Here is a 22400-nt window from a genome sequence, read left to right on the forward strand (position 1 = left end):
AATGGACATGATTAAGCTAATTTTAATTTATCATGCGATTAATTGCAACAGGCTTATTGATACACCTTACCTTTTCAGCTTGTAACATTACAAACAGACTTTATATTTTTGTTGGGGTTTTATGTTATTGAACAATTCAAGATAAATAATAGTAAAATTGTAAAATTGTTCGGTAGTATAATTGGTATTTTTCAATCTATTTTCCAAAATAAAAGTCTAAGTGTTGCGTGTGCTTTTGTACTAACTCCACCTAACTTTGACGTCCGTAATAAAATGCAGAGCAACTGTGTGGACAAACGGCATCATGGCGACCAAAATACAACGCAGACAGGTCAGCGATAAAGTTGGGTATATCCAAGACTTTGAGTAATTTTATTAATGCTCATGTCCTAGTTTACAGTCAGTCATGAAAAAAAAAAACAATAGGCTGTATACTTGAATGATGCAGTTCCCAAATTTCAGCTATGACAAGGGAGGCAGAGGTCTGGAATCATTGTTAGACCCACAGGATGTCCTGAGGAAGAAGCCAGTGCAGAGCTGTGTGTTAGCATTCAGAGACGGGGAGGTGCACAACAGGGAGGCTCGCACCGCGCCTCCTCTCTTCTGGTGGCCTCAAGAGTCTCCCTGGAATGTGGCGCCGTTCTTGCCCGGGATTCCGTGACCTCTCGGATTTTTAATCACCCGTCCGTTACTGACATGGACTGAATTTGCTCCAATCAAGATAAAAATGGAGAAACAACAGCTCGAGAGCACTCTGGAAATTGAAAGTTCCCTGCTACGTATTCAAAATGCTGCATTTTTCTGGTTCCATTTGCAAAACAACAATACCGGGTGGGGGAATGAAGAGGTAAGAGCTGTCACGCCTGTCTGTAGTTTTTACATGTCACTGAATTCAAGCTGCGCGAGTGTTTCCTGTTGCGGGGCAGACAGGAAGTACTCCGCTTAGTTGGATTTCACTCACTGTGTCTTCGGTTCCTCTGATTGCTCACTGCAACTGTCATCTTCCTGGGCATAATGGTTTGTGTGAAGAAAGCGTGGTGCACAAGTTCACAGAGAATGTCAGCTTGGATGGCTTTCTAAAACTGCCGGGGACTCTGTCAACAGCAGCTTTCAAAAAGCTGCAGTTTTTTGAGTATGAGCAGCATGTATGATGGACCGACGGACTCGATCACTTTTTACCAAAGGAGGGAAAATTTGGGATTGTTTCTGAATATTCCTTGAATTTTCCACCTTGACGACCGTTGGGGCTTTTTTAAAAAGGGGCGCTTTGAATTGGTAGGATGACATACAGACTTCACACATTTCTTCTTCTTTAGTTTGTGTATGTTGTGCTTTTTTGTCATGTTCTTTAAAACTTTTGAATGTATGTAAATGCTTACTAGCTCTGACAGAAGCTAACTTCTTTAGTATGGCTTAGGAGGGTTATTAGAAAAAAAAACAGTAATAGATTTGTGCCAGTTCCAATTACTCTTCGTGAAAGCAAAGATTAAAACATGTTTTCTGGCATTCCTGCCCTAAACAGTCATTAGTTATGTTAGAAACAAATGCAAAGAGGAGTCACTGTAAAACAAACAAAGTGATTAGGAAATTGACATTTCAACCTTTTGGAATGGGTAACTTTAATAACTATAAACATCAGTCTCTGTTCCCCTGATGATGAAAAAGTCTACCTTTATTGTTAGCCATCCAAAAGCCTGCCAACATCGTGCTGAACAAACAGGAGCTGAAAGCTTAGAAGAGGAAAACGGAGAAACTGTACTGTAACACATTGAGCCTTCCTTTTCTCCTGATGTCTGCTCCATGTTGATTTGCTTCTTCACCGGTTTGATTAAACTAATAATTCCATAGGCAGACGGCTTCTTTTCATACCCAAGAAAGTTTCTAATGAAAATAGTACAAATACAAAATGGTAAAGGAGTACACTGGCAATGTGTTGTAGCCATTTGAAAGATTGGCTGACATGTCTGTAGAAAATCCTGTTAAACCCAAAATTGTTTATAGCCCTGGCAGCTTTAGCTTTAGATGTTTTATCAATTAGCAGCTTGTTCCTGATAAGAAGAGGAGACTGGCATCTTGTAAAACATGATGAAACAAAGAAGTGTTACAGAAAAGTCTGTCTGTAATGACATTTTTTTAAAATGTGGATGTAGAGAACTGTTTTGAATGTTGAAAATAATTTACATTATGGCATTCAGATAATTCTTATGATTGCTGCTTCTTATGAAGCTTTTTGTATGTGCTTTTATTTTGTTGATTCGTCTTTGTGATGAGCTAAAACTTTCTGAGTCTGGACAGCCTTCTCGCCATCACCCTAATTTTAGCTCCCACCACAGTGATGTTGAGACTCTGGCTTGAATGTTTCACTCCTTCTTACTGGAAGTGATGTTAATTGTACCATCTGCCATGCATTTGAATAATTTTGGGCTTGACTTTATCTTTTGTAAAGGTTAGCCCAGAACGTCTGACAGTTGTAAACATTTAGTCATTAAAATTGAATATTTGATGTGAAAGAAGGCTAAAATGTTTTATTTCTTCCTGCGTTGCCTGAATTTCCCACTTGTGTTTTTATTGTTATTTTTTTAATGTGTTAAAATCCCATCGGCTAACCATGGAGAGCTCACATTTTTAAGTGGGCAAGGTCAGGAAAGCGGTTTTATGATTCTGATTTTTTTTGTCATTGAAGTTCTAGCTCACCTTTACCTCTCTCCCCAGGCATTAACTTCAAGGAAGTGAATTCAGAAAACAAGCAGGCTATATTCAGCGAGATACACACATCCATTGACACTTTGGCATTCACATTTGGCAATGTGTGAGTACTGTGGTTCAACGGCAATATTTTTTTTTGTTATTTTTGCCCCAGCTAAATAGAACCTGAAAAGGCAGGAGCTTGTTGGTCGATGGACTACTCAATCTCTCTTCTTTACCATGTTTACGTCACAGAGTTTCTGACTTCCTTATGGGAGATGAAGACAGCAGCTCAGGGTTGGGGATCCCCCAGACCAGAAGGAGCAGGGTGAGACACCACCTGTCTATTTTCCACCTTTCAGACCTCATATTAGTCTAATTTTTGTTTTGAAACATGAAGGTTCTCAAAAGGCACACTAATGGCAGCAATTTCACCCCGCCTCTATTTAAAAAGCCTCAAGACCTTGTTTTCTTTGGACTTAATTGGAGTGTTGAAAACCCCAGCTACTACTGATGTGTGACTTTGATTGTATGTGTGCACTTCCTCTTCCTTCTAATCTCAAACCTCTTTTTCACAGTCTTTTGACAACCTCTCTGTGGATCCTGAGGGCTACGTTCCGGAGAGCAGGGAACTCGCTGGTAAGTTAGCCTCACAATCACTTATTTATCTTTGAGCTATATTTGTGTGAAACACCTTTGACCTGAAATGTGAGGGGTATTAATGGCTCTTTTACAAAGCATGTAATTATTGCTTTATAGCTCTGGGCAGTCTGAAATGTCAGTTGTAGCTGAGTAATTTAGTCTTCTGAGTCTTGAATGCCTGAGGTAGACCCGCCTTAAACCTCGACTTCAGCCCCTGTTATTTCTGCAGCTCTTTCCACACTAGTTGCTCATTTCAATGCCTGTTGAAGAGTAGTACTGTGTGGCCGGCGGCTGAGAGGGTTGTCTATTCTGACACATAAAAGGAACATAATGCTACCAGACTGTGTCGAAGTGTTCCTGGTACTTTCATACCCTCCCAACTTCACTGATTTTGTTCTGTTTTTTTTAATCTACCTCCCCCCTACACGTACACACACACGCATACGCATACATATGCTGGAAAGTGGAAGTGAGATGCATACATTTAGCTTTGGGGCATTCTAGTCACACCACATATGTGATGTCTGCTTCTTCTCCTGGTTCCACAGGCCCAGAGGTGTTGCTGTCAAAAGAAGAAGAGGTCGACTTGGCTCTACAGAAGAATGAGAGTGGGGTTGAGTCCGCTCTACTCTATGCAAAGACCTTGTCAAAGTACATTAAAGACCTCCTGGGGTGTATGGAGAAACGGCTGGCCATGGGTGAGACATGCATGACGCTGCTTTTGATGAATTTATACAACGGATGTGACAGAAAAACAAAATTATGATTGTTGGTCCTAAAATGTTTGAGTGGAAGAAAAATTAAAAAGTGCCTTGCTGATAAAACATGAACTGCTGCATTAAACTGCTGAATTCGGACGTTGAGCTGATGGAAGAGTTCAGACTTGGAAGATCAGTTCTTCAGTTCACTTTTATTTCAAATTGTTAATTTTCCATCGAGAAAATGTTTAGTGTTAAATTGTTCCTATTCAACAAGAGAGGAACAATTTCTTGGCACTCTTGATTTTCTGTAAAATCTGAAGAAATATAATAAATAATATTTGCTGTACAGTTCATTGATCGCTTTCTTCTTCTTGTGCTGATCTTTTCTGTCAGATATCGAGTATGCCAAAAGCTATGCCAAAATGGCTGAGTCTGCAACGACGCTCGCCAGTCAGCAGGTAACAAACTTAAGACTTTATTTGAGGCACTGGTCTCTTGCTGAATTGGTGTCCCATACAGTTATAAAACAGAGGGAATCAAAAACACATGAAAACGTTGCTTTCTCCATGTTTCCTACAGGATTACATGCCTCTAAGTGACATCTACGTTTCCACGTTCAAGAACGAGATTGAATACAACCAGCTGCTCGTTCAGACTGCGTTGGCTCTCCAAAGCAATAAATTTATACAGGTAAATGTTCATCATTATGTTAAAAAGAATTGCTCCGTAACCTTTGCATTTGAGTCTGCTGATTCATGTTGCCAAAACAAAACATTGAAAGCATCATTATGCTAGCGCTATCATCCATTTGAATCATTTTTAATACTTAGTGCAATGATGTAACGGCACATAAACATCAATTAATTTGTTAGTTTCTCTTCGTTTTTATTTTGATGACTCAAAATGGCTTGAAAGCTTTAAGTTTACAGTGAAGTTATCCAGAGACTAAACTTCTTGTAAAATGCTCTTTCAGTAACTCCACGCTGTTGTTTTCTTTGTTTACTTTCAGCCTCTTCAGGCTCGCAAGAATGAACTGGACAAGTTGAGGAAGGACCTTAAGGAGCAGTGGCAGAGAGAGCAAAAGAAAATGGTTTGTTGAAAGTCTCTGCACAGACACTTGAAACATACTTAGGAAAGCAAAGAAGAGCAAACTTTTCTTTTAGCAAACTGCTCTGCTAAGCTATTCTTAGAATTATACCATGCAGAAGAACAGAAGTGGTTGGTTTGTAGAATCTGTGATATCCCTCAAGCTTTTATGCTTTTATATGTTTTGCTCCACTAATGTTTATTTCATTGTTTTCATATCGGAATGTATTAATGTCAGTTTCTTACAGTGCTTCTTTACATGCAGGGCTAAAAATTTAAAAGGGCATGTCTGATTGTTTCTATGGTAACTGGTGTGTACATTGTCACAATAAATTAAATAACGTGGCAAAATCTTTTGGCTTTGGCAGCAAGAGGTTGACACAACCTTGCGTAAGGCACGAGCTTTGAACGACCAGAGGAAAGAGGAGTACAGAAAAGCCCAGTCGTCTACAAACCGCTCCCAGGAGGAGCAGTCTAGCACTGGCAACAAACAGTTGGAGAAGAAGAGAAAGCTTGAGGAAGAGGCTATGCAGAAGGTTTGCAAGGGTTACAACACAGGGGGATTGTAGTTTCACCTATTTGGGACGAGCAACTTCCATAAACCATTGTCTATTGTTTTTGAGCAGGCTGAGGAAGCCCAGTACCATTTCCAAAGCTGCAGGGCTGACGCAGGCGTCAAACGGATGGATCTGGCCAATACCAAGAGCACAATCCTCACACAGATCCGAGAGATGATCTTCCAGTGTGACCTCACACTCAAAGCTGTAAGAGAGACCAATTCATTCTTTCCAGATGAGAAATTAGCTGGACTGTTAAGGGATGCACAATATATTGGCACTAACATATCGGTATCGGTTAGATAAGTTAAACTAGGTCAATATTAACAACCTATACTTATTTCCATAGTTTTACCATTTGTTTCTGAAGGTGAGGGAGTTTGTCTTGTGACATTTGTTTGGTCATGTGACGGTGACAGTAACAACTAATAACATTACTAAATCTCTTCCTACTCTATGTAGATTTTCAGTCAGGACCGATGAAGATTCACTTACCTTAGCATGCTAAGTGCTTGAATTGTCGCCACAAGCAACATTATCTCCTGTTGAAAGATTTGTAAAGTATATTTAATAAATAAAATATTAGTACATATTGGTTATCAGCCATGGCAGCAATATAAATATCAAATATTGGTATTGACCCAAATTTTTCTATCAGTTCATCCATTCTGTTCAATAAGTTTTATTTGCTTCCCATGCAGTGATTAAAAGCATTAATATTTTGTAAAATGCCGACCGTCTTTGTGCGTTTCTTTTTTAATAGGTGTCAGTGAACTGGTTTCAGATGCAGCAGGTGCAGACAGTGTCGCTCCCAACCCACTTCCTGGCCCTGAGTGAGAATGCCAAGTTGTATGAACCAGGTGGATGCTATGCTAACTTTGTCCGGAACCTGCCTAGAAACCTTCCTAAAGAGCATCTTCAGCCAGACTCCTTCTCTGAAAATTTCAGGTAAGCTACAGTAACCATAAATGTTATTTTAATTTATGACAAACTAGAAAATAAAGGGAAGATTACTGGACATTCTATGGTGTGTTCAGGCTGATGTGCTTTGTTTGTTTTCAAGCCACACATAACAAGAGCCACTTGTTCCACATTTTTGCTGTGTCGAAAAAATGCCAATGTGTCTTTTGGCTTTCTTTCAACAATGCATCTCTTTTTATCATTCTTCCATAAAGGCCAGATTTGTGGGGTGGAATGGTAATAGTTATGTTGTCGACAGATTCTCGCACTTCAGCTGCAGATCTCCATATATCTCTTCCAAAGCCAAAAGATATAGTTTTTTGGTTATAATTGCTTGCATTGGATTTTATTTTCTAGATTCATAATAAAGGAGACTGAGTACAAATGTATGTCAGATGTATTATTTTCCTTCCGCTTCACAATTGCGCAATACTTCAAGTTGATCTTTCACATAAATATATGGAAGTTTTATACTTGTAAGGTGACAGTTTGTCAAAGTTTAAGCTTAATTCATACTCTTAAGGAGCTGTATTTGTGTATTTCTTGTTAAATTAAGCCTGGTTGACACATAATCTTGGGCTCTTTTCGTTTAACGTTGCTTAAAACAAACAAACATTTCTTTCAGTGTTTCTTCATAGCCTTCCCCTCCCATTTTAAAGTTGCTCAGTTCTTCTTTCAGCAGAGGTAGCAGTGAGTCAGAGTAGGAGGAAGAGAGACAAAATCTGGGAGAGACAGATCGCGTGTTGAATTTCTTGCCCTTCCTCAGGAAATATCTGTGTCGCAGGCTGAATGCTGCAGGGAAGATTGCAAGCGTGAGAGTTTGGCTCTGGTTTTGAGGTGCCCCCAAGTTTTCACTCTGAGCCAGACAGTTGCTAGATTTTACACAGAAGAATAAACAATGTTTCATAGCCCAGTTTAACAGCATGAATTAAGATGAGAGGTTAAATGTGTTATTTCTGTCAGATTTAATTACATATATCAAAACTGAAAAGAAAAATGATTGGAATGTGTGTACTTTTATTATTGTGAAGGTTTTTGCTCAGTTATGCAGTTTGCGGTAGTAATCTGCTAACTGGTCTCCTTTCAGTTTTTGTTCCTTCTCTTTTCAGTCAGACTCAGGTTTTACGTTAAGACAACTTATTTTAGAAACATAATTAATCACTTTTGAAGAATAAGAGAGGTATTTTTGCTACCTCTCTTATTCTTTAAGAAAAACTTTTTCTTATAAGTGACTTACCCCTAGCTATAACCAAATATGACAGTCTGAGTATAAAGGCAAATTAAAACAAATAAAATCTACTGGTCCATCCGTGTCCCCCTTCCTCCGCTCACAGTTGATTGTCTCATTATTTCCCTGAAAGGCCTGAACAGGAATTTGCTGTTCAGGCCTTTCAGGGACAGATGCCAATCCCAATGCTGGGCTTTGCCAGTACTGAGCCCCAATCTGACACAACACTGAAGTGAATTAAAGTCAACCTGATAGATCTGCTTGAAAACTTAATAATTGTAATCGCTACATTTTATCAGAATTTGTGATTTACACTTGTATTGTGATGGTGCAGCGCTCTATTCTCTTGCAAGTGATGTTTAAGTTCCTACATTTTGTTTCTCCTTACAAATGTCCTAACCGTAGTTTTTGCACATCAGCTTTTATCAGCTCCATTGAATAATTTTGTGGGTACCCAGTCACAATTCAGAAATGGTACAAATCTGGACCACCAGCTTAATCTTATGAAATAACAGCTGCCTTTTTTATTACATGTTTTGTTTTTATTTTAATTTCATAGATAGTAGAACTTCCAAACATCCAGCAGCTTTTTTCTCCAAATAGTTTTGAATGCGCCTCTCACTAAACTTGGCTCTTAAACAAGCCTTTTTTGAAGAAAGACCTGCATCCTGTTTTGGTTTGTGATCTTAGCCTAAGTTTTTTTTATATAGAGCAGCAAATTAGGGAACACTTGGCCTCAGAAAGGTAGGAAAAAGTCTTTAAAATACGGCAAACTTGAAATATTTCCTTTTATATAATTGAGATTTAAAATGATTTAATATTCCTTTTTCTGCTTATTACAATGTTGCATGTTTAATGTATGTTTAATCAGTTAAAAATGAAAAACTAGACAAATGTTTTGCATGTTAAGTGAGAAAGGAATAACATTTTTGTGACCCATGGGTTCATTCAACTGGGCAAATTTGCCTGTGTGACAAAACATTTGGACATTACAGACCTTAACTAGGATAAGAAAGCTACTTTAACTGTGACAATATGCCACCTGCAACATGCATAGCTTTATAATTTGTTATCCTAACCAATTAGGTCCTAACCACTGCTTATCCTGCAGTCATTGATGGTTCAACTGGTAACGTTTTATCCTCACAGGTATTTGTGTGGGGAAAAAAGCTTGTTCCACTGGTTGATAAACTGAGCTCTTTGCTTTCAATTTTGCAAAAGGTTTGTACTTTAGCTATACCCTCTGCAGCTCTGCTACACAGCAATAGCACAGAGAACAGAGTACGTACCATTACAAACAGAGAACCAATATAGTCTCTGTCACACAAGAAATTGCTTGGGAAAGGCTATGTTCACAGGAAAAAGATACGACACACATCCTGCAAACCAAATGTACATGCTGTTCAGTTGGAAGCTTGCTAATTGTTGCTTTTGCTCATTGTGGCTTTGCAGCTGCATTCGTTGTGCAAAATCAGTTGCACAGCAAAAATGCTAAATGGTTGCATATCAATTGTGGAACTACGAAAATTTCAGAAGACCTCAAGCCTCAAAAACTGAAAAAAAGTAATCTAGATATCTTTTTGCCAATAATATAATCTTGCTAACCATACATTATAAATACCACTACATTTTTCTACATAGTTGCAAAACACCCCAACTGCAGTGTTCTAGAAGGTTTATGCTTTATTTATGATTAACCTGTATTGTTCATGTTAGTGTCTAGAGTTGGTTAAATTCATTCTGTTCTCGAAAATTAAATGCAATCAGTTTTATTCATTTTTTTCCCTATGTCAGTCTTGGTTCAACATAATGTAACAACGCTGGACTGACTGTAGGATGCTAAAAGGACAACTGCAACTAAAATCAGAAAGCATTAAAAATCAACTTTTTGATTTTTTTTCTTTCCCAGGTCTGGGTTTACCAAAAGGTCTCAAGGCAGCACCCATTCTTCCCATGGCAACCTGTCGCATGGCTCCATTACTTCCTGTGACGTTTTGAGCGGAGACGACGTAGACCACTCTCTTCACCGGCCTTCAAAGATCAGTGAGCGAAGATCCAACAGCAGCACAGACATCCCAGGTATGCATGTCAGCACATGTGAGTTTCTGGAGTTGATTTTCTTTCTTTCTTTTTTTCTTTATGAAATAGTTCTTGCTTCAGGAGGTTAAACAGCTCATGACAACCTATTGGTTCAATTTGCTTCTGTCTTTATCAGCCTCAGAGGGGACTTACCCCGACTGCTGATTCATGGGAATGTTTGTTTTTTTTTTAAGTCTAAAGGTTGTGTGCTGCTTACTCATAAGTCTAAAATACGAGGGTGACTGAAAAACCACCAAAACAAATGCCGTTTTGTTGAACCTTGCTGCTTTTCTTTTGTGTTTCTGAAGCGCTGAGGAGCCAGGCGCCGCTAAGAGCCTGGACCTCCAACAACCAGGGCAGCCAGGGCGGGATGTGCAGCGACTCAGAGAGTGCTGGGGGCAGCAGCGAATCCAGATCCATGGACTCCCCCACCGCTAGCCCAGGCATGAAGATTTCACATTTATTCCCTTCTAAATGTATTTAAAAATATATAGATATAGATATATCTATATATTTGTTTTCATTTCATTAGAAGCTATTGAGGATGACGTATTATTTTGTAGATGTAATTGCATAAATTAAGATGAATACTTGACAGAGAGACAATTTGTGCAGGATTGTATCTGCAAACTATTAGAAGAATTATATCATTTCAATATTTTTTAGACAGTGCTTCTCTTTTTAGTAACGTATTGACTTTATGCAGGGGATAAATGAACACACATTCACTCCAAATTTACTTTCTTCTACTGCTAAAATTTAATGACACTAATTACGGGTTGTTTTTTTTTTTTTAAAGCTTAATGTACTCATGTGACCATCACAGTTTCTCTTTTGTAGTTGCTGATGGTAGCTTCTTTTAATCTTAGTCAGTGGTAGTACATCGTAACCTTGTTTTTAATAACTGAACAGGTGATTTCAAGCGGCGGCTGCCCAGAACTCCCTCCACTGGGACCATGTCTTCAGCTGACGATCTGGATGACAGGGAGCCTCTCTCTCCTTTTGACAACGGTAGGAAACATCTATTTGTCCTCTTAAGTGTCTTTCACTGGTTTGCTAATAACAGCATGCATATTAGTTGACATGGGGAAATAAAAATGTCTTGAGGGGATTGCATAATCTTCTCTCGTGCATAGCAGATTGCCTCATTGCACTGATCGGATGTCAGTTTTGCTACATGTAATATTTTCACTCCCTATGTTTTTTTTCTGTCTGCAGAGAATAATTGGTTGGGGTTACATTAGTTTTTGTGCTAGGTTTGAGCATCAAATAAAGGGAAGAATGTCTGTACGGTTAGGTGACAGAAACAAAGCCCAGAAACTTCCCCAAAGTTAAGCTTCAGTTTTTTCCCCGGGAAGTTATGTTAGTTTTCTTATTGGGAAATGTTGAATAATATCACCTGTTTATGTGCTCTTTTTTATTTCCACTGCTAGGTCTGGTAGAGATGGTGACAGAGACTTTAGGTTCTCCTGGTCCTTTCCGAAATACTCAGATGTCAAAAGCTGCTCAGACACATAAGCTAAGAAAACTACGAGCCCCATCCAAGTGCAGAGAGTGTGACAGCCTGGTTGTTTTTCATGGAGCCGAATGTGAAGAGGTACAAGTCATATTACTTTCAACTAACTGTTAAACTTATGTGTCTTATTGTTGATACAGTTAAGCTAAAAATTATTCATAACATTGGTAGATTCAGGTGTAAAGTCATCTCATCATTTCTCCCAACATGTTTCTTCTGATTGGAAATATTGTTTTGATGGATTTGAATCAGTGGAAATAGCTGAGATTAAGGCAAACAGGCCCCTCAAACTCAAAGACATGGAGTTCAACAGCAAAGAGAAACAGACAAAATGCCAGTGGAAACTATAGACGCCAGTTAACTGAAGTGTCAGTCAGTTGTTTGTTTGTTCCAAATCTATTTTTTAATAAACTGTAATAAAACAAATACATTGTTTCATAATGTTTTGAGAAATGCCTGTTTCATTTCCTTTCAGGAACAAACTTTATAATTGAATAAACATGATTTAAAATCTAAAATTTGTCAAGGTCACGGAATATTTTGGACATAACTCTACAGATAGATCAGGACACAAGTGCTAATAAATTAAAGCGTTAATATTGTGTCACCTAAGTGTAATTTATGCATCTTTTTCCCAGTGTTCCTTGGCATGCCATAAGAAATGCTTAGAGACACTCCCTATCCAGTGTGGTCACAAAAAGCTGCAGGGCAGGCTGCAGCTGTTCGGTATCGACTTCGCCCAAGCAGCGAAGAACTGTCCGGATGGAATTCCCTTTATAATCAAAAAATGCACTACTGAGATCGAAAGCAGAGCCCTCAACATCAAGGTACTTTCATGGGTGTTTTATTCTCCTCAATAATTACATGATCAGTTAACAATAATCTTTTAAACTGGTTTATGTATAAGATAACTATGAATGTGCCTGTTTTACTCCTGTAGGGCATCTATCGTGTGAATGGGGCCAAATCCAGAGTGGAGAAGCTCTGTCAGGCGTTTGAAAACGGGAAGGACTTGGTTGAACTGTCTGAACTGTCACCTCACGACATCAGCAATGTCCTCAAACTCTACCTAAGACAGGTTTTTATCAAATTTCTACTGATTCCTACTGAAGATTTTTTGAAATTAATGATTTATGTAGACGCCTGTTATTATGTTCAGTTAAATCTTCAGCTGCTGTACCAATCAGAAATTCAGATACTCTCATCAGCATGAATGGCGTCATGATTTTGGGGTTTTATGATGCATGTGGGATGTATCATAAAACCCTTTCTAGTGAGGAATGACTCTACAACTTTTATGGGGTTTTTTTTTAAGTCTGACTTTATTGTGAATTTCCTCTAATTCATGCTGGTCCCAAAATATACATACATCCCCATTCAGACTTGGTAGGAAGTACCACAGGAAGTTGCAGAGAAGCAGTTTCAACTGTGTAGATTTAGGGGGAATTTAAAGAAGTTTGACTTGGTCATTATCTTAGTCATCAGTGCCACAACAACACACTCTCCCAGGGTTTTCGAAGGGCATTAAAAAACATAAACCATGTCGCCACACATTCATTTCGAGGCTGGTGTTAAACTTACTTCACCATGGATACTAGTCAATTGATATTTAGTTGTCTTTATAGATTTGGTTGAAGATGGACAGACAGTGGTGTTCTAACAGGAAAATTCTAAATATGCATTTGCATTTTAAATGTGCTTTACCATTTCTCTCAACGAAAGTGGTCCAATACGCTATCAGAGTTATGCAGTTTTAAATTAAAGTGGTTTTGAACAAACATTTCTGCCCTAAAATCAAATGCATCAACAGCCCCAAAATTAATTATATTTGTCTCAATATTGATGGTTTCATTCGTTTTCATCATTAAATAATTTTTTTCTTTTTTAATCGGAAGCATATAACTCATTGCAGTGTTATTTCCAACAGCTGCCAGAACCACTGATCCAGTATCGATTCTATAACAACCTTATTGGCTTGGCCAAAGAGTGTCAGCGAGCGATAGCAGAAGAAGCTGGTAAACCTCCGAGTTCTCAGACGGGAGAGAAAGGAGCACCAAGTGCCCAGATGAGCAGAGTCCTTTTGAAGATCAAAGATCTGCTGCGTCAGCTGCCCACAGCCAACTACAGGACTCTGCGTTACCTTATCACGCATCTGAACAGGTACGATCTGGAACTAAGAGACAGGCTTTGTTTGCTATGTCGCTCTTTTTGCAGTCACACTGACTCGCCAACTTCCTCATGACACACATGGGGAAACAGTGACTTCCCTAAAGATTGGCAGGAACTGTTAGAAAATGACAGCATAAAACCTGTGGTTTACTCAGTATCACTGAACTGGTTTTCAAACATACGCTGGCACCAGTGTGTCGTGTAGTATTATGTGATGAGCACGGAGGATATTTTGTATTCTTTCTTGATTAACATCAACATGTATTTCCAAGCTTTATTCTTGGCTCCATTGTGTATAATATTCATTGCACCACTGCATTGCTGACACGCTTTAAAATAACTTTTCTTTAAGTTTTTTATTTTAAAAAAAGTGTTTTTGAAGTCCCAAAGAAAATAAACGGACTAAAAGGAAATTACTTATCAAGCTCATTGCTCCCCTTTGCATTCCCAGAGTGAGTAAACTGGCCGACGAGAACAAGATGAATGCAAGTAACCTGGGGATTATCTTCGGACCCACTCTGGTAAAACCAAGACAGATCGACGCAGAGGTGTCTCTCTCCTCTCTGGTGGATTATCCATGCCAGGCACTGATGGTAGAGATGATGGTGAGACACTTTCACACGATCTTCGATGCACCTACTCCATCTGGCTCCGAAATCACCACCAGCAGCAGTGCACAAGCGTCTCCCAGACTGACCCCACAGGAGAAGGTGCGCCAGCTAAGCAGACACTCTACCTCACTAACGGACATCAAGGAGGTGAGGAGGAGTTAGACGGTCACCCTGACGGTGCAGTTTGATTCACATCATTCAGATTTTTGACCTAACATTATTTGTAAAGTTACACTGAAAGATGTAAACAGTTCATGGGATGTAAAACAACATTGTTAAAARTGACAAAAATTTGCTAAAAAAAAAACTGATTTAATTTAAATCCCTCCATTGTAGAGGCCTCTTTAAATAGCTCTAAAATAGACATGTTTGACATAAACATAAACTGTAGTATACTATCATTAAAAAAGGGGAACTTACAGGGAGAACAGGTGATAGAATGGAGGTAGTGAAATGGAAAACTCCAGCAATGAACAAAGAAAAACGGTGAGTTTAAAGACTGAGGCAGTTATGGAAAATGCCAACCAGGTGACCTAATAAGGGGAGATGAAAAACAACTGTGGCAGAATCCAAGCAGGGAAACTGAGGGAACAAGACTGAATAACACAGAGAAGCTAAACTTAAACTCAGAGAAACTATAAACCAAGGGACAAAAACAACACTGATCTAAGAGATAATTTCTTTCAGTAGCAGGCCAAGTCTCCGTCATAACAGTTTAGATTCTACCTACATGTCAACAGGTTGTTTGACAGCGATACCAGATGACTAAGCACTGTTGATTGGCAGGACAGGCTCATACAAGTGTCAATACCTTTGCCTGAAGTCATTTTATAATTTCTAAACTTGCAGGGTTTTTTGAAGTCCAAGTTTAGACTTTTCTGGTATGTTTAGTTTGAATTTATGCTGTTGTAATAAAATGTAAATGTGTTTCAAGGCCTTTTGCTTACCTTAGCTAGCAGATAATAATACATGGGCTGATGCTTGTCCTTCCTTGTTCCTGTTCTTCCATCTGGCTGTTTTTGAGTTGTATGTTGTAAAATTTTGATGGGTAAATGTGATGACATTGTAATCCTCTTTGTCAAATTTGTGCCTTCAGAGTGCCAAAATATACAAGAGATACTCCTCGGTAATCCCATCATCCCACATCCTGGGTGAAGTGCAGGAGGTCCARGCCGGAAAAGACCAATCGGACTCTTCACCCACAGAGAAGCTCAACGGGTTGCACACGTCGAGTGGACGCGAGGTCCAGAGATCAACCTTGGCGCTTAACCGCCCCAGCTCCTCGCTCTCCTACCACACCAACACCTTGCCAACGAAGGTCCAGCTGCGTAACCAGGCCGGTCGGCACGTTTCTCGACCGATCAGCATGCCGCTGGAACGCCTGCCGACGCCTGCTCAGATTCTGGAGAGGAATAACCGGAACAAAACGGATGTGGTCGACGGAAGCTCCGCTCAGAGGGACACAGAAACGATTCAGGAGATCCCGGAGCCTGAGAAGGCTCGACAAAGTGGCTCATCCAGAATAAGCACGTATTACATTACACCGTTTATCGACACACAGACGATGCAGAGAAGGACATGGGATAAGAAGTACAAGCACTATGACATGACATCCAGAACTGCCATGATAGTCGCCAATCTGCCGCCCACCAGCTCCGGGTTGCAGCCGGTGAAGGCCACGCTGCCCATCACGGTTGGTGCTGCTGCAACCGCGGCCTCTGTGGTTACGGCCACTAGCAGCGTGAGCACCATGTTCTCCAGCAGCCCCAGCATGCTGTCAGTTAAGTCTGTGTGGAGCTCCAAAAGGGAAAAAGATGCAGAATCCTCTGCCAGCAGCTCGCCAAACGTTTCACTAACACTCAGGGCTCCACGGACTCTACAGCCCCCACCGGGAACCTTCTACATCCCCCCGGTTTCCAGTAGCAGCAGATCCAGGACACTTTCCAGCTGGACTACAACCACAGCCACCAGCGCGTCGCTCACTTCTTCCAACACTTCCCCAGCAGCCTCCCCTTCCACAACCCCAGTAAAAACACTTCACCAGACTCAGGACTCCACAGACAGCGCCATTGACCCCGGGGTCTCGGCCTCCCCCACTCTTTCTCCCCCCCAGTCCCCCTCTCCAAGCAGCCCTGATGACCTCAGCCCCACCGGGACCAAACCCATCTACCAAAGACTCAGACTGCTGCAGGAGAACGAACACAGAGAGGCTCATTTTGTCTGAAAAAATAAAAAAGGAACAAAAATCTATATTTGTAAATATTAATATGTCTATGGTGAATGGGAGAACATGTTGGCAAGTAAAAATAAACCATGAAAGTGTTCAAAGTACTAATATATTCCTTTTTACATGTTAAAGACAGAACCAACAGCAGTTGGTCAAAGGAAGAAAAACAAATACTTAGACTCTGGTGCCAACAACAACGTTTACTGTCTGCTATATTTTTAAACAGTATATTTGCCAAAAAGAAGTTATTTTCTGTTAGCTGTAAGTCAGTCAGTTTTCTTGTTCAGTGTTAATCTGTTACATAAATGACACTTTACATGTCGCACTTCCAGGCTTAAATGCTGATGTCCCTTTAATTTTTAAATTTAAATATGTACTGAATTTCACATTACAGGGAACAATTGGAATATTTTCAATGCAATTTTCTTAATATGATTAATTGAAAATATTCCCTTTTAACTAAATGTGGCCTGTGATTGGTACATCTTCTCTCAGTATGTAAGCCTTACAGTACATATGTGTAAATGTTTATATATTCATGCAACAGTTCTTGCTGCAAATTAAAACAAAAGTTATTTTAAACTTTCTTGTTTTTTGTTGTTTTTTTTTTTTGTTAAATGCATTTTTTCAGTAATTTTTTTTAAATTATATCTTGACTTAAATAATTTTTTTTTGGAAAAATAACTACTAAGCAGAAAAAAGTACAGGAATGAAGTTTATTTGTACCTACAGCACATCAGGATAGATTCTCAAACATTTACAGTAATCCTTCAGTGTTAAAAAAATTCTAATTTATGTTTACATTTATTTTTATTAGAACCTATTTTATTTTATAATACAAGCACATTTATGCAAAATTCTAATTTGTCCTAACAAATAACTGCTGGAGATCGGCACCAGACCTGTCATGACTCAAATGGATGCATTTAGATTTTTAATCTTTATTTTATGTATTTACTTTAAAAAACAACAACAAAAAAAAAACAGACATGGACTTCAACCAACCATTTTTTGAATATGGTGAGATTTCAGATATTTAGAACATGAATAAAATGCCGAAACTCATAAAACTACTGGCTTTACTCACAGCTTTGTATTTTTCCTTTCTTGATATATTTCAGTCATGCATCCAGTTGGATTGTTTTCCCTTTTCCTTCTGCATTTGATGGATTTCAAATTTGCTCCAACTCGAATCGATTGTGGTTTCAGGATGTTTTGCGTCTGCTGGGGGCTCAGCTGGCTTTAATGTCCTACTTTGAAACCTTCACATTCTCCTCAGCTAATTACTCATGTCACCTGCGCCTTCTCCGCTCAGAGGAAACTCATTTCAGACACAAAAATTGAAACAAATGCTGCCGTATCTTAGTCTCTCGCCTTTGCTCCTGTGTCCTATAAATCCAAACTCCTAATTTATTCTGTAGGTGTTTAGCTGTGGGATTACACGCTGGTGCAGTTTCATTTCTGCTCAGGTTATTTTCTTTGACAAACATATTTGCTGCTGCTGTGATGAAGACCCACCTCCCGCTTTTCTCTCCGCCAGGTTTCCCTGCTTTTCCTTCTCCTGCAGGTATCTGCCTAATTCTACCTCAAAATGGATGACTGTTGTCTCTTTTCTGCCTGCCCATGTTGAGCCGGGAGATTAGAGCAATCAGATTAGGAGTGCTGCTGACCTGCAGCACAGACAGAGAGAGAGAAAGAGAGACAGGGTGGGCAGCTCGGAGTCATCTGAAGCACTTCTTCTACCCGGCTTAATGTTTTGCATTACTTCAGCTTGTTTGTGAACCCGTTTCTCTTGATGTTATTCGACTTTGTTGTGATCCGGTGAGAAGGTAAGCCTGAGAATCAAACTGATGAATCTGAAACACCTTACAAGACCCGACAGGTGTGTGAATGTGTGTGAGTGTGTGTGTGCGCTTGTTATTGCTGACACAGTTGAAGTAATGTATCGCTTGTTGTTTAAGTTACTTTGATAGGTTGCGACATGCTTGCGGGGTAATTTCTCCCTGAATTCTGCAGAGCTGTGTGTAAAGCAATCCTGTTGTGTGTAATTTGTGTTTTGAGTAAGAAGATGCTTTCCGAGAACTCAGACATAATAACAGCTTTTAGCCTCCTCTGTTTTCTAGCTGCAATTCCCCTTTTGTTTTTCTCTTCACAAGTGTTGGTCTGCCCGTATTCTCCATCTGGCCGTCTACAGTAATCTACTGGACATGTTCTTGCGCTATGTGATGCTCCATCTGTGAATAACTTGTGCATAGTGATTGATTTCTCCAAAATTAATTTGTTCCTTGTGGGGGAAAAAAAACAACAAAACAATAAAACATGACGGATCAGGTTTGAATTGTAGTTGTCATTCAGGTGGCATGTGAATGCAGACATGAAGTCATCCTTAAATTTTCTCAGCAACTTGTGTTTTGGAGTAACAGATTGATGAAACAATGGCTGAGTGAGGGTTAGGAGCTGTTTCTCAGGAACACCTCCAAAAGGCTTTACTTAAAGTGGTTTAAAGGTGTGAGACAAGACAATTCCAGCGTTAACAGTAAGGCCTATTACAAGCAAGTTGGATCGAAAGTTGGGTCACATCCAAAAGGAGGTCAAGGCTGGCGTGAAACAAACAATGAGTATATTGCTCTGAGAGAGTAAAGCTAACAAGCCCTTCGGTTGGCTCTTTGTAAACTAATAAAGGAAATGCTCATTTTGTGTTTCAAGATTTTTGTCTCTTTCTCGCTCGTAACTTTTATGTTTCCAATTAAAAAGCTTCATTAGCAGAAGACGTGTTACTTCACTATGACTTGTTTTACTTTCTGCAGGTGCGTCCAAAAGTATTCATGCTTCAAAGGCTGGACTATTCGTAAAATCTAAATGTTCAGTTGAAGAGGGATGATAGGCGGTTATAGAGAAAATAAATGGATAACTGTTTGTGATCAGTAGCCCCGATCAGGACCACCTCACACTGGAAATCTTTGGGTTTATCTCTCTTCTAATTTTACACATCCAGCTGCAATTTTTGCCCATATGTCTTTGCAAAACAGTTAAAATTTCATTCAGATTTGATTCAAAGAGTTTGTGAACATCAAGTTTATATATTTTTTCCCCCCACATATTTTCTTTTATATTTAGATCTGGACTTTGACTGGGCCATTCTAACAAATGATATATCAGTCCCTAATAGCTCTGTCTGCATGTTTAGGATCACATCTTTTTGCAGCCTCTCTACCAGGTTTGCCTTTTTTTTTTAGCTGGATCCACTTTGACCAGCTTCCCTTTGCAAGCTGAAAAAAGTATTCCCACAGCATGATGCTGTCACCGCTATGGGGATTGCGTTTTCACTTTCCGTACTTACATTACAGCCTGTACCATCACCCTCCAGTCAACATCAGAGAGAAGATGCAAGATAAAAGTCCCATAAACTCACCAATCAGAAACGGACATGTTAAAGTAACATTTCTGTTTCCGATGGACCGAAATTCAGATAGAATGAAGCCGAATTAGAATCGCGTTCAAGGAGAAGTTGCAAAATTTAACATTTACTCAATTAAACAGTGGCAAAGATGTATGGCCACCAATCAGATGGAACATTTTGAACAACTACATAAGCAAATTTGCACTTCTTAAGTTGTATAGATGACCTCTTTGATCATCACCACTTCTTTCAGCTTCAACAGCCACAGCAGGCACATTATGATTTTTGGGTTTCTTGTACTCACTTTGGTTCAAGCGCATACATTTGAACTCATTAACAATCAAATGCTTCAGTTATTGTTCGTCCGGCATAATGTGAAATAAAAACTGATGATGAGCTAATTTCTTGAACCTTTTGTGCTCTCACTGATGCAAATATACAAAAACGTAGTAGTACACTTATTTTTATTCAGTTCAATTTTTGAATCTTTTTATTTTGTGGAATCTTTTCATTATATTGTCAGCAAGTGCATTTATTAGTAAAAAATAGGAAATCCCCCACTGTATTTATTAAACACAGGTGATTATACAGGCGATAATTTAATTACTTAACCTAACTGGCCTGTTTCCGTCAATTCAGTTACTCAATAAATATAAAAAATAGAAATATCTTTATATATAAATACGAACAATAAGCTGTACACCAATGGGAAAATAACACACTGTGCAGTTTAAACAATAACGTACTTTGATCCTGAGGGATGTATTTTAGAATATTTTAAAAGCTTTTTACCATTTCCCTTCATCCTCTATCACATAAAATTCTCACAAAAGACATTCGAGCTAAACAGGTAAACAGGTTTAAACACTTTTGCAAGACACTGTAAATAATCCCTCGTTAATCCCATGCGTCATGTCTTGGTGTGATCATTTCAGACCCCTTCTTACCGATAGTTGCTCCGCTCGCCGCTGACGTTTTGTCTCTGCAGATTCTTCACAGTCTGATGACCCCGTCCAGGGGTTGAGCTGCAGAGCGATGAAGACAGGCTCCCAAATCCGCCTGTTACTATGGAAGAACTGGACTCTTCGCAAAAGGCAGAAGGTATAAACCTTCCCTGATTTGTACACGGGTTTTTGAAAAAGCCCATGCACTGAAACATCCCAAACAGAATTCTTCATGATGCAGCATCTTTTAAGCTTCCAGGGTTTTGTTTTATGTTGTTTTAGTGCTTCCCGGTAATGGACTGTTTCTCTTCAGATCCGCTTCCTGGTGGAGATCTTCTGGCCCGTCTTGTTATTCATTGGTCTGGTGTGGCTGAGGAACGCCAATCCTCTCTACCAGCAGCATGAATGTAAGAAGGAACTTCTTGCTGAGATTCATCACCAGCAGCTTTCACTGCAAACTCACCCTCATGTATGAAAACATATTGATATCTGCTGCAGTTCTTTACATGGAAAGAATAACACAGGGCAGCCCATTTGGAGAGTCTTTAATAATCAGATCCTGAGCTTTGACATTCCCTCTGAATGTCTGTTTCTTTAGGTCACTTCCCCAACAAGGCCTTGCCATCGGCAGGGATTCTCCCCTGGATTCAGGGTATCTTCTGCAACGCCAACAACCCCTGCTTCAGATACCCAACACAGGGAGAGTCACCGGGCGTCGTTTCCAACTATAACAACTCCATGTAAGGTCAAAACAGCACTCTTTAAATTCACTGTGAGCAAGCACTTATTTAAAGCTGTTTCGTTATTTTCGACAAACTTTAGACTGGCACGATTCTACGTTGACATCCAGGAGCTTCTGCTCAATGAGACAGAGGTCCGGCAGTATGGCAGACTTTGGCGTGAGATGGCGTCCTTCTCAAACTTTATGGACACGTTGCGCAACAATCCGTCCGCCGTTGCGGGTAAACAGAAAAACTAGGAATGCTTCAGTCAGGATAATAGCCAATGCTCTAGCGAAAATGATTGTTTATAACCAGGCCTAACGTTTTCCTGTGAATCATTTCCTTGTCCAGTGTTGCTCTGGCCAATATTGTTCTGCGTGCGTCTGATCTTTCACTATCAATGTTAATGGTTTTCCTTTTAGGCCGTGGGCTGAAGATTGATGACATTCTGAAGGACGACGAGATCCTTACGGCCTTCCTGCTAAGAGACGCAGGCCTCTCGGAGTCCATTGTTTACCAACTCGTCAATGCCCAGCTACGTCTGGAACAGGTAAAACTTTAACCTCTGTGTCAGGATGCTCTACAGCTAAACTTGAGATTTAGTTGGCAGGGGGTACAAGGTCCAGGTAGGAACCCTGCCCGGTTACACTCTGCAGCTCGTTCAGGAGGATCCTAAGATTTTGTCATAATAGAAGGACTATATATTCCTTTGGGCTGGTTCACCTCTCAACCAATTGAGAACTGGTTCTTAATCGACTTACTTGATTAAAAAGATAGAAGAAAATAACACAGACTGTCCAGTAAACCAAGACCTGTAGCTCAACTTTTTCTTCACCACGATAGACTGGAACATTTCCTGCATTTGAGCAGACA

The 22400-nt window shown here is 39.6% G+C and overlaps 2 protein-coding genes across 5 annotated transcripts in view; both read left to right on the plus strand.

Moving 5' to 3' along the window:
- The window catches only part of LOC103479742 (rho GTPase-activating protein 29-like), a 34876-nt gene extending 17830 nt beyond the window's left edge, over positions 1-17046 (plus strand). The window contains exons 1-20 of one of the 2 annotated variants that reach the window (XM_008434363.2): positions 569-847; positions 2713-2809; positions 2941-3013; positions 3264-3324; positions 3876-4025; positions 4422-4486; positions 4608-4718; positions 5038-5118; positions 5483-5650; positions 5741-5878; positions 6435-6619; positions 9769-9938; positions 10247-10381; positions 10851-10949; positions 11372-11535; positions 12093-12281; positions 12395-12532; positions 13382-13614; positions 14075-14381; positions 15331-17046. In XM_008434363.2, coding sequence (XP_008432585.1) covers positions 2957-3013; positions 3264-3324; positions 3876-4025; positions 4422-4486; positions 4608-4718; positions 5038-5118; positions 5483-5650; positions 5741-5878; positions 6435-6619; positions 9769-9938; positions 10247-10381; positions 10851-10949; positions 11372-11535; positions 12093-12281; positions 12395-12532; positions 13382-13614; positions 14075-14381; positions 15331-16458 — 3579 coding nt within the window. In that variant the 5' untranslated portion in view covers positions 569-847; positions 2713-2809; positions 2941-2956 and the 3' untranslated portion in view covers positions 16459-17046. Of the gene's footprint in view, positions 1-568; positions 848-2712; positions 2810-2940; positions 3014-3263; positions 3325-3875; positions 4026-4421; positions 4487-4607; positions 4719-5037; positions 5119-5482; positions 5651-5740; positions 5879-6434; positions 6620-9768; positions 9939-10246; positions 10382-10850; positions 10950-11371; positions 11536-12092; positions 12282-12394; positions 12533-13381; positions 13615-14074; positions 14382-15330 lie in introns of those variants that run through there. The other variant, XM_008434362.1, reaches the window with a different exon arrangement.
- A 1093-nt stretch (positions 17047-18139) lies between these two features.
- LOC103479744 (retinal-specific ATP-binding cassette transporter-like) overlaps positions 18140-22400 on the plus strand; it is a 46039-nt gene continuing 41778 nt past the window's right edge. For 2 of the 3 annotated variants that reach the window (XM_008434364.2, XM_008434366.2), the window contains exons 1-6: positions 18140-18290; positions 20850-20962; positions 21119-21212; positions 21404-21545; positions 21628-21767; positions 21950-22077. In XM_008434364.2, the coding sequence (XP_008432586.1) occupies positions 20897-20962; positions 21119-21212; positions 21404-21545; positions 21628-21767; positions 21950-22077 (570 nt within the window). In that variant the 5' untranslated portion in view covers positions 18140-18290; positions 20850-20896. Of the gene's footprint in view, positions 18291-20796; positions 20963-21118; positions 21213-21403; positions 21546-21627; positions 21768-21949; positions 22078-22400 lie in introns of all 3 variants that reach the window. The other variant, XM_008434365.2, reaches the window with a different exon arrangement.

This window comes from Poecilia reticulata, linkage group LG17, assembly GCF_000633615.1.
Source record: "Poecilia reticulata strain Guanapo linkage group LG17, Guppy_female_1.0+MT, whole genome shotgun sequence".
NCBI classification, from domain to species: domain Eukaryota; kingdom Metazoa; phylum Chordata; class Actinopteri; order Cyprinodontiformes; family Poeciliidae; genus Poecilia; species Poecilia reticulata.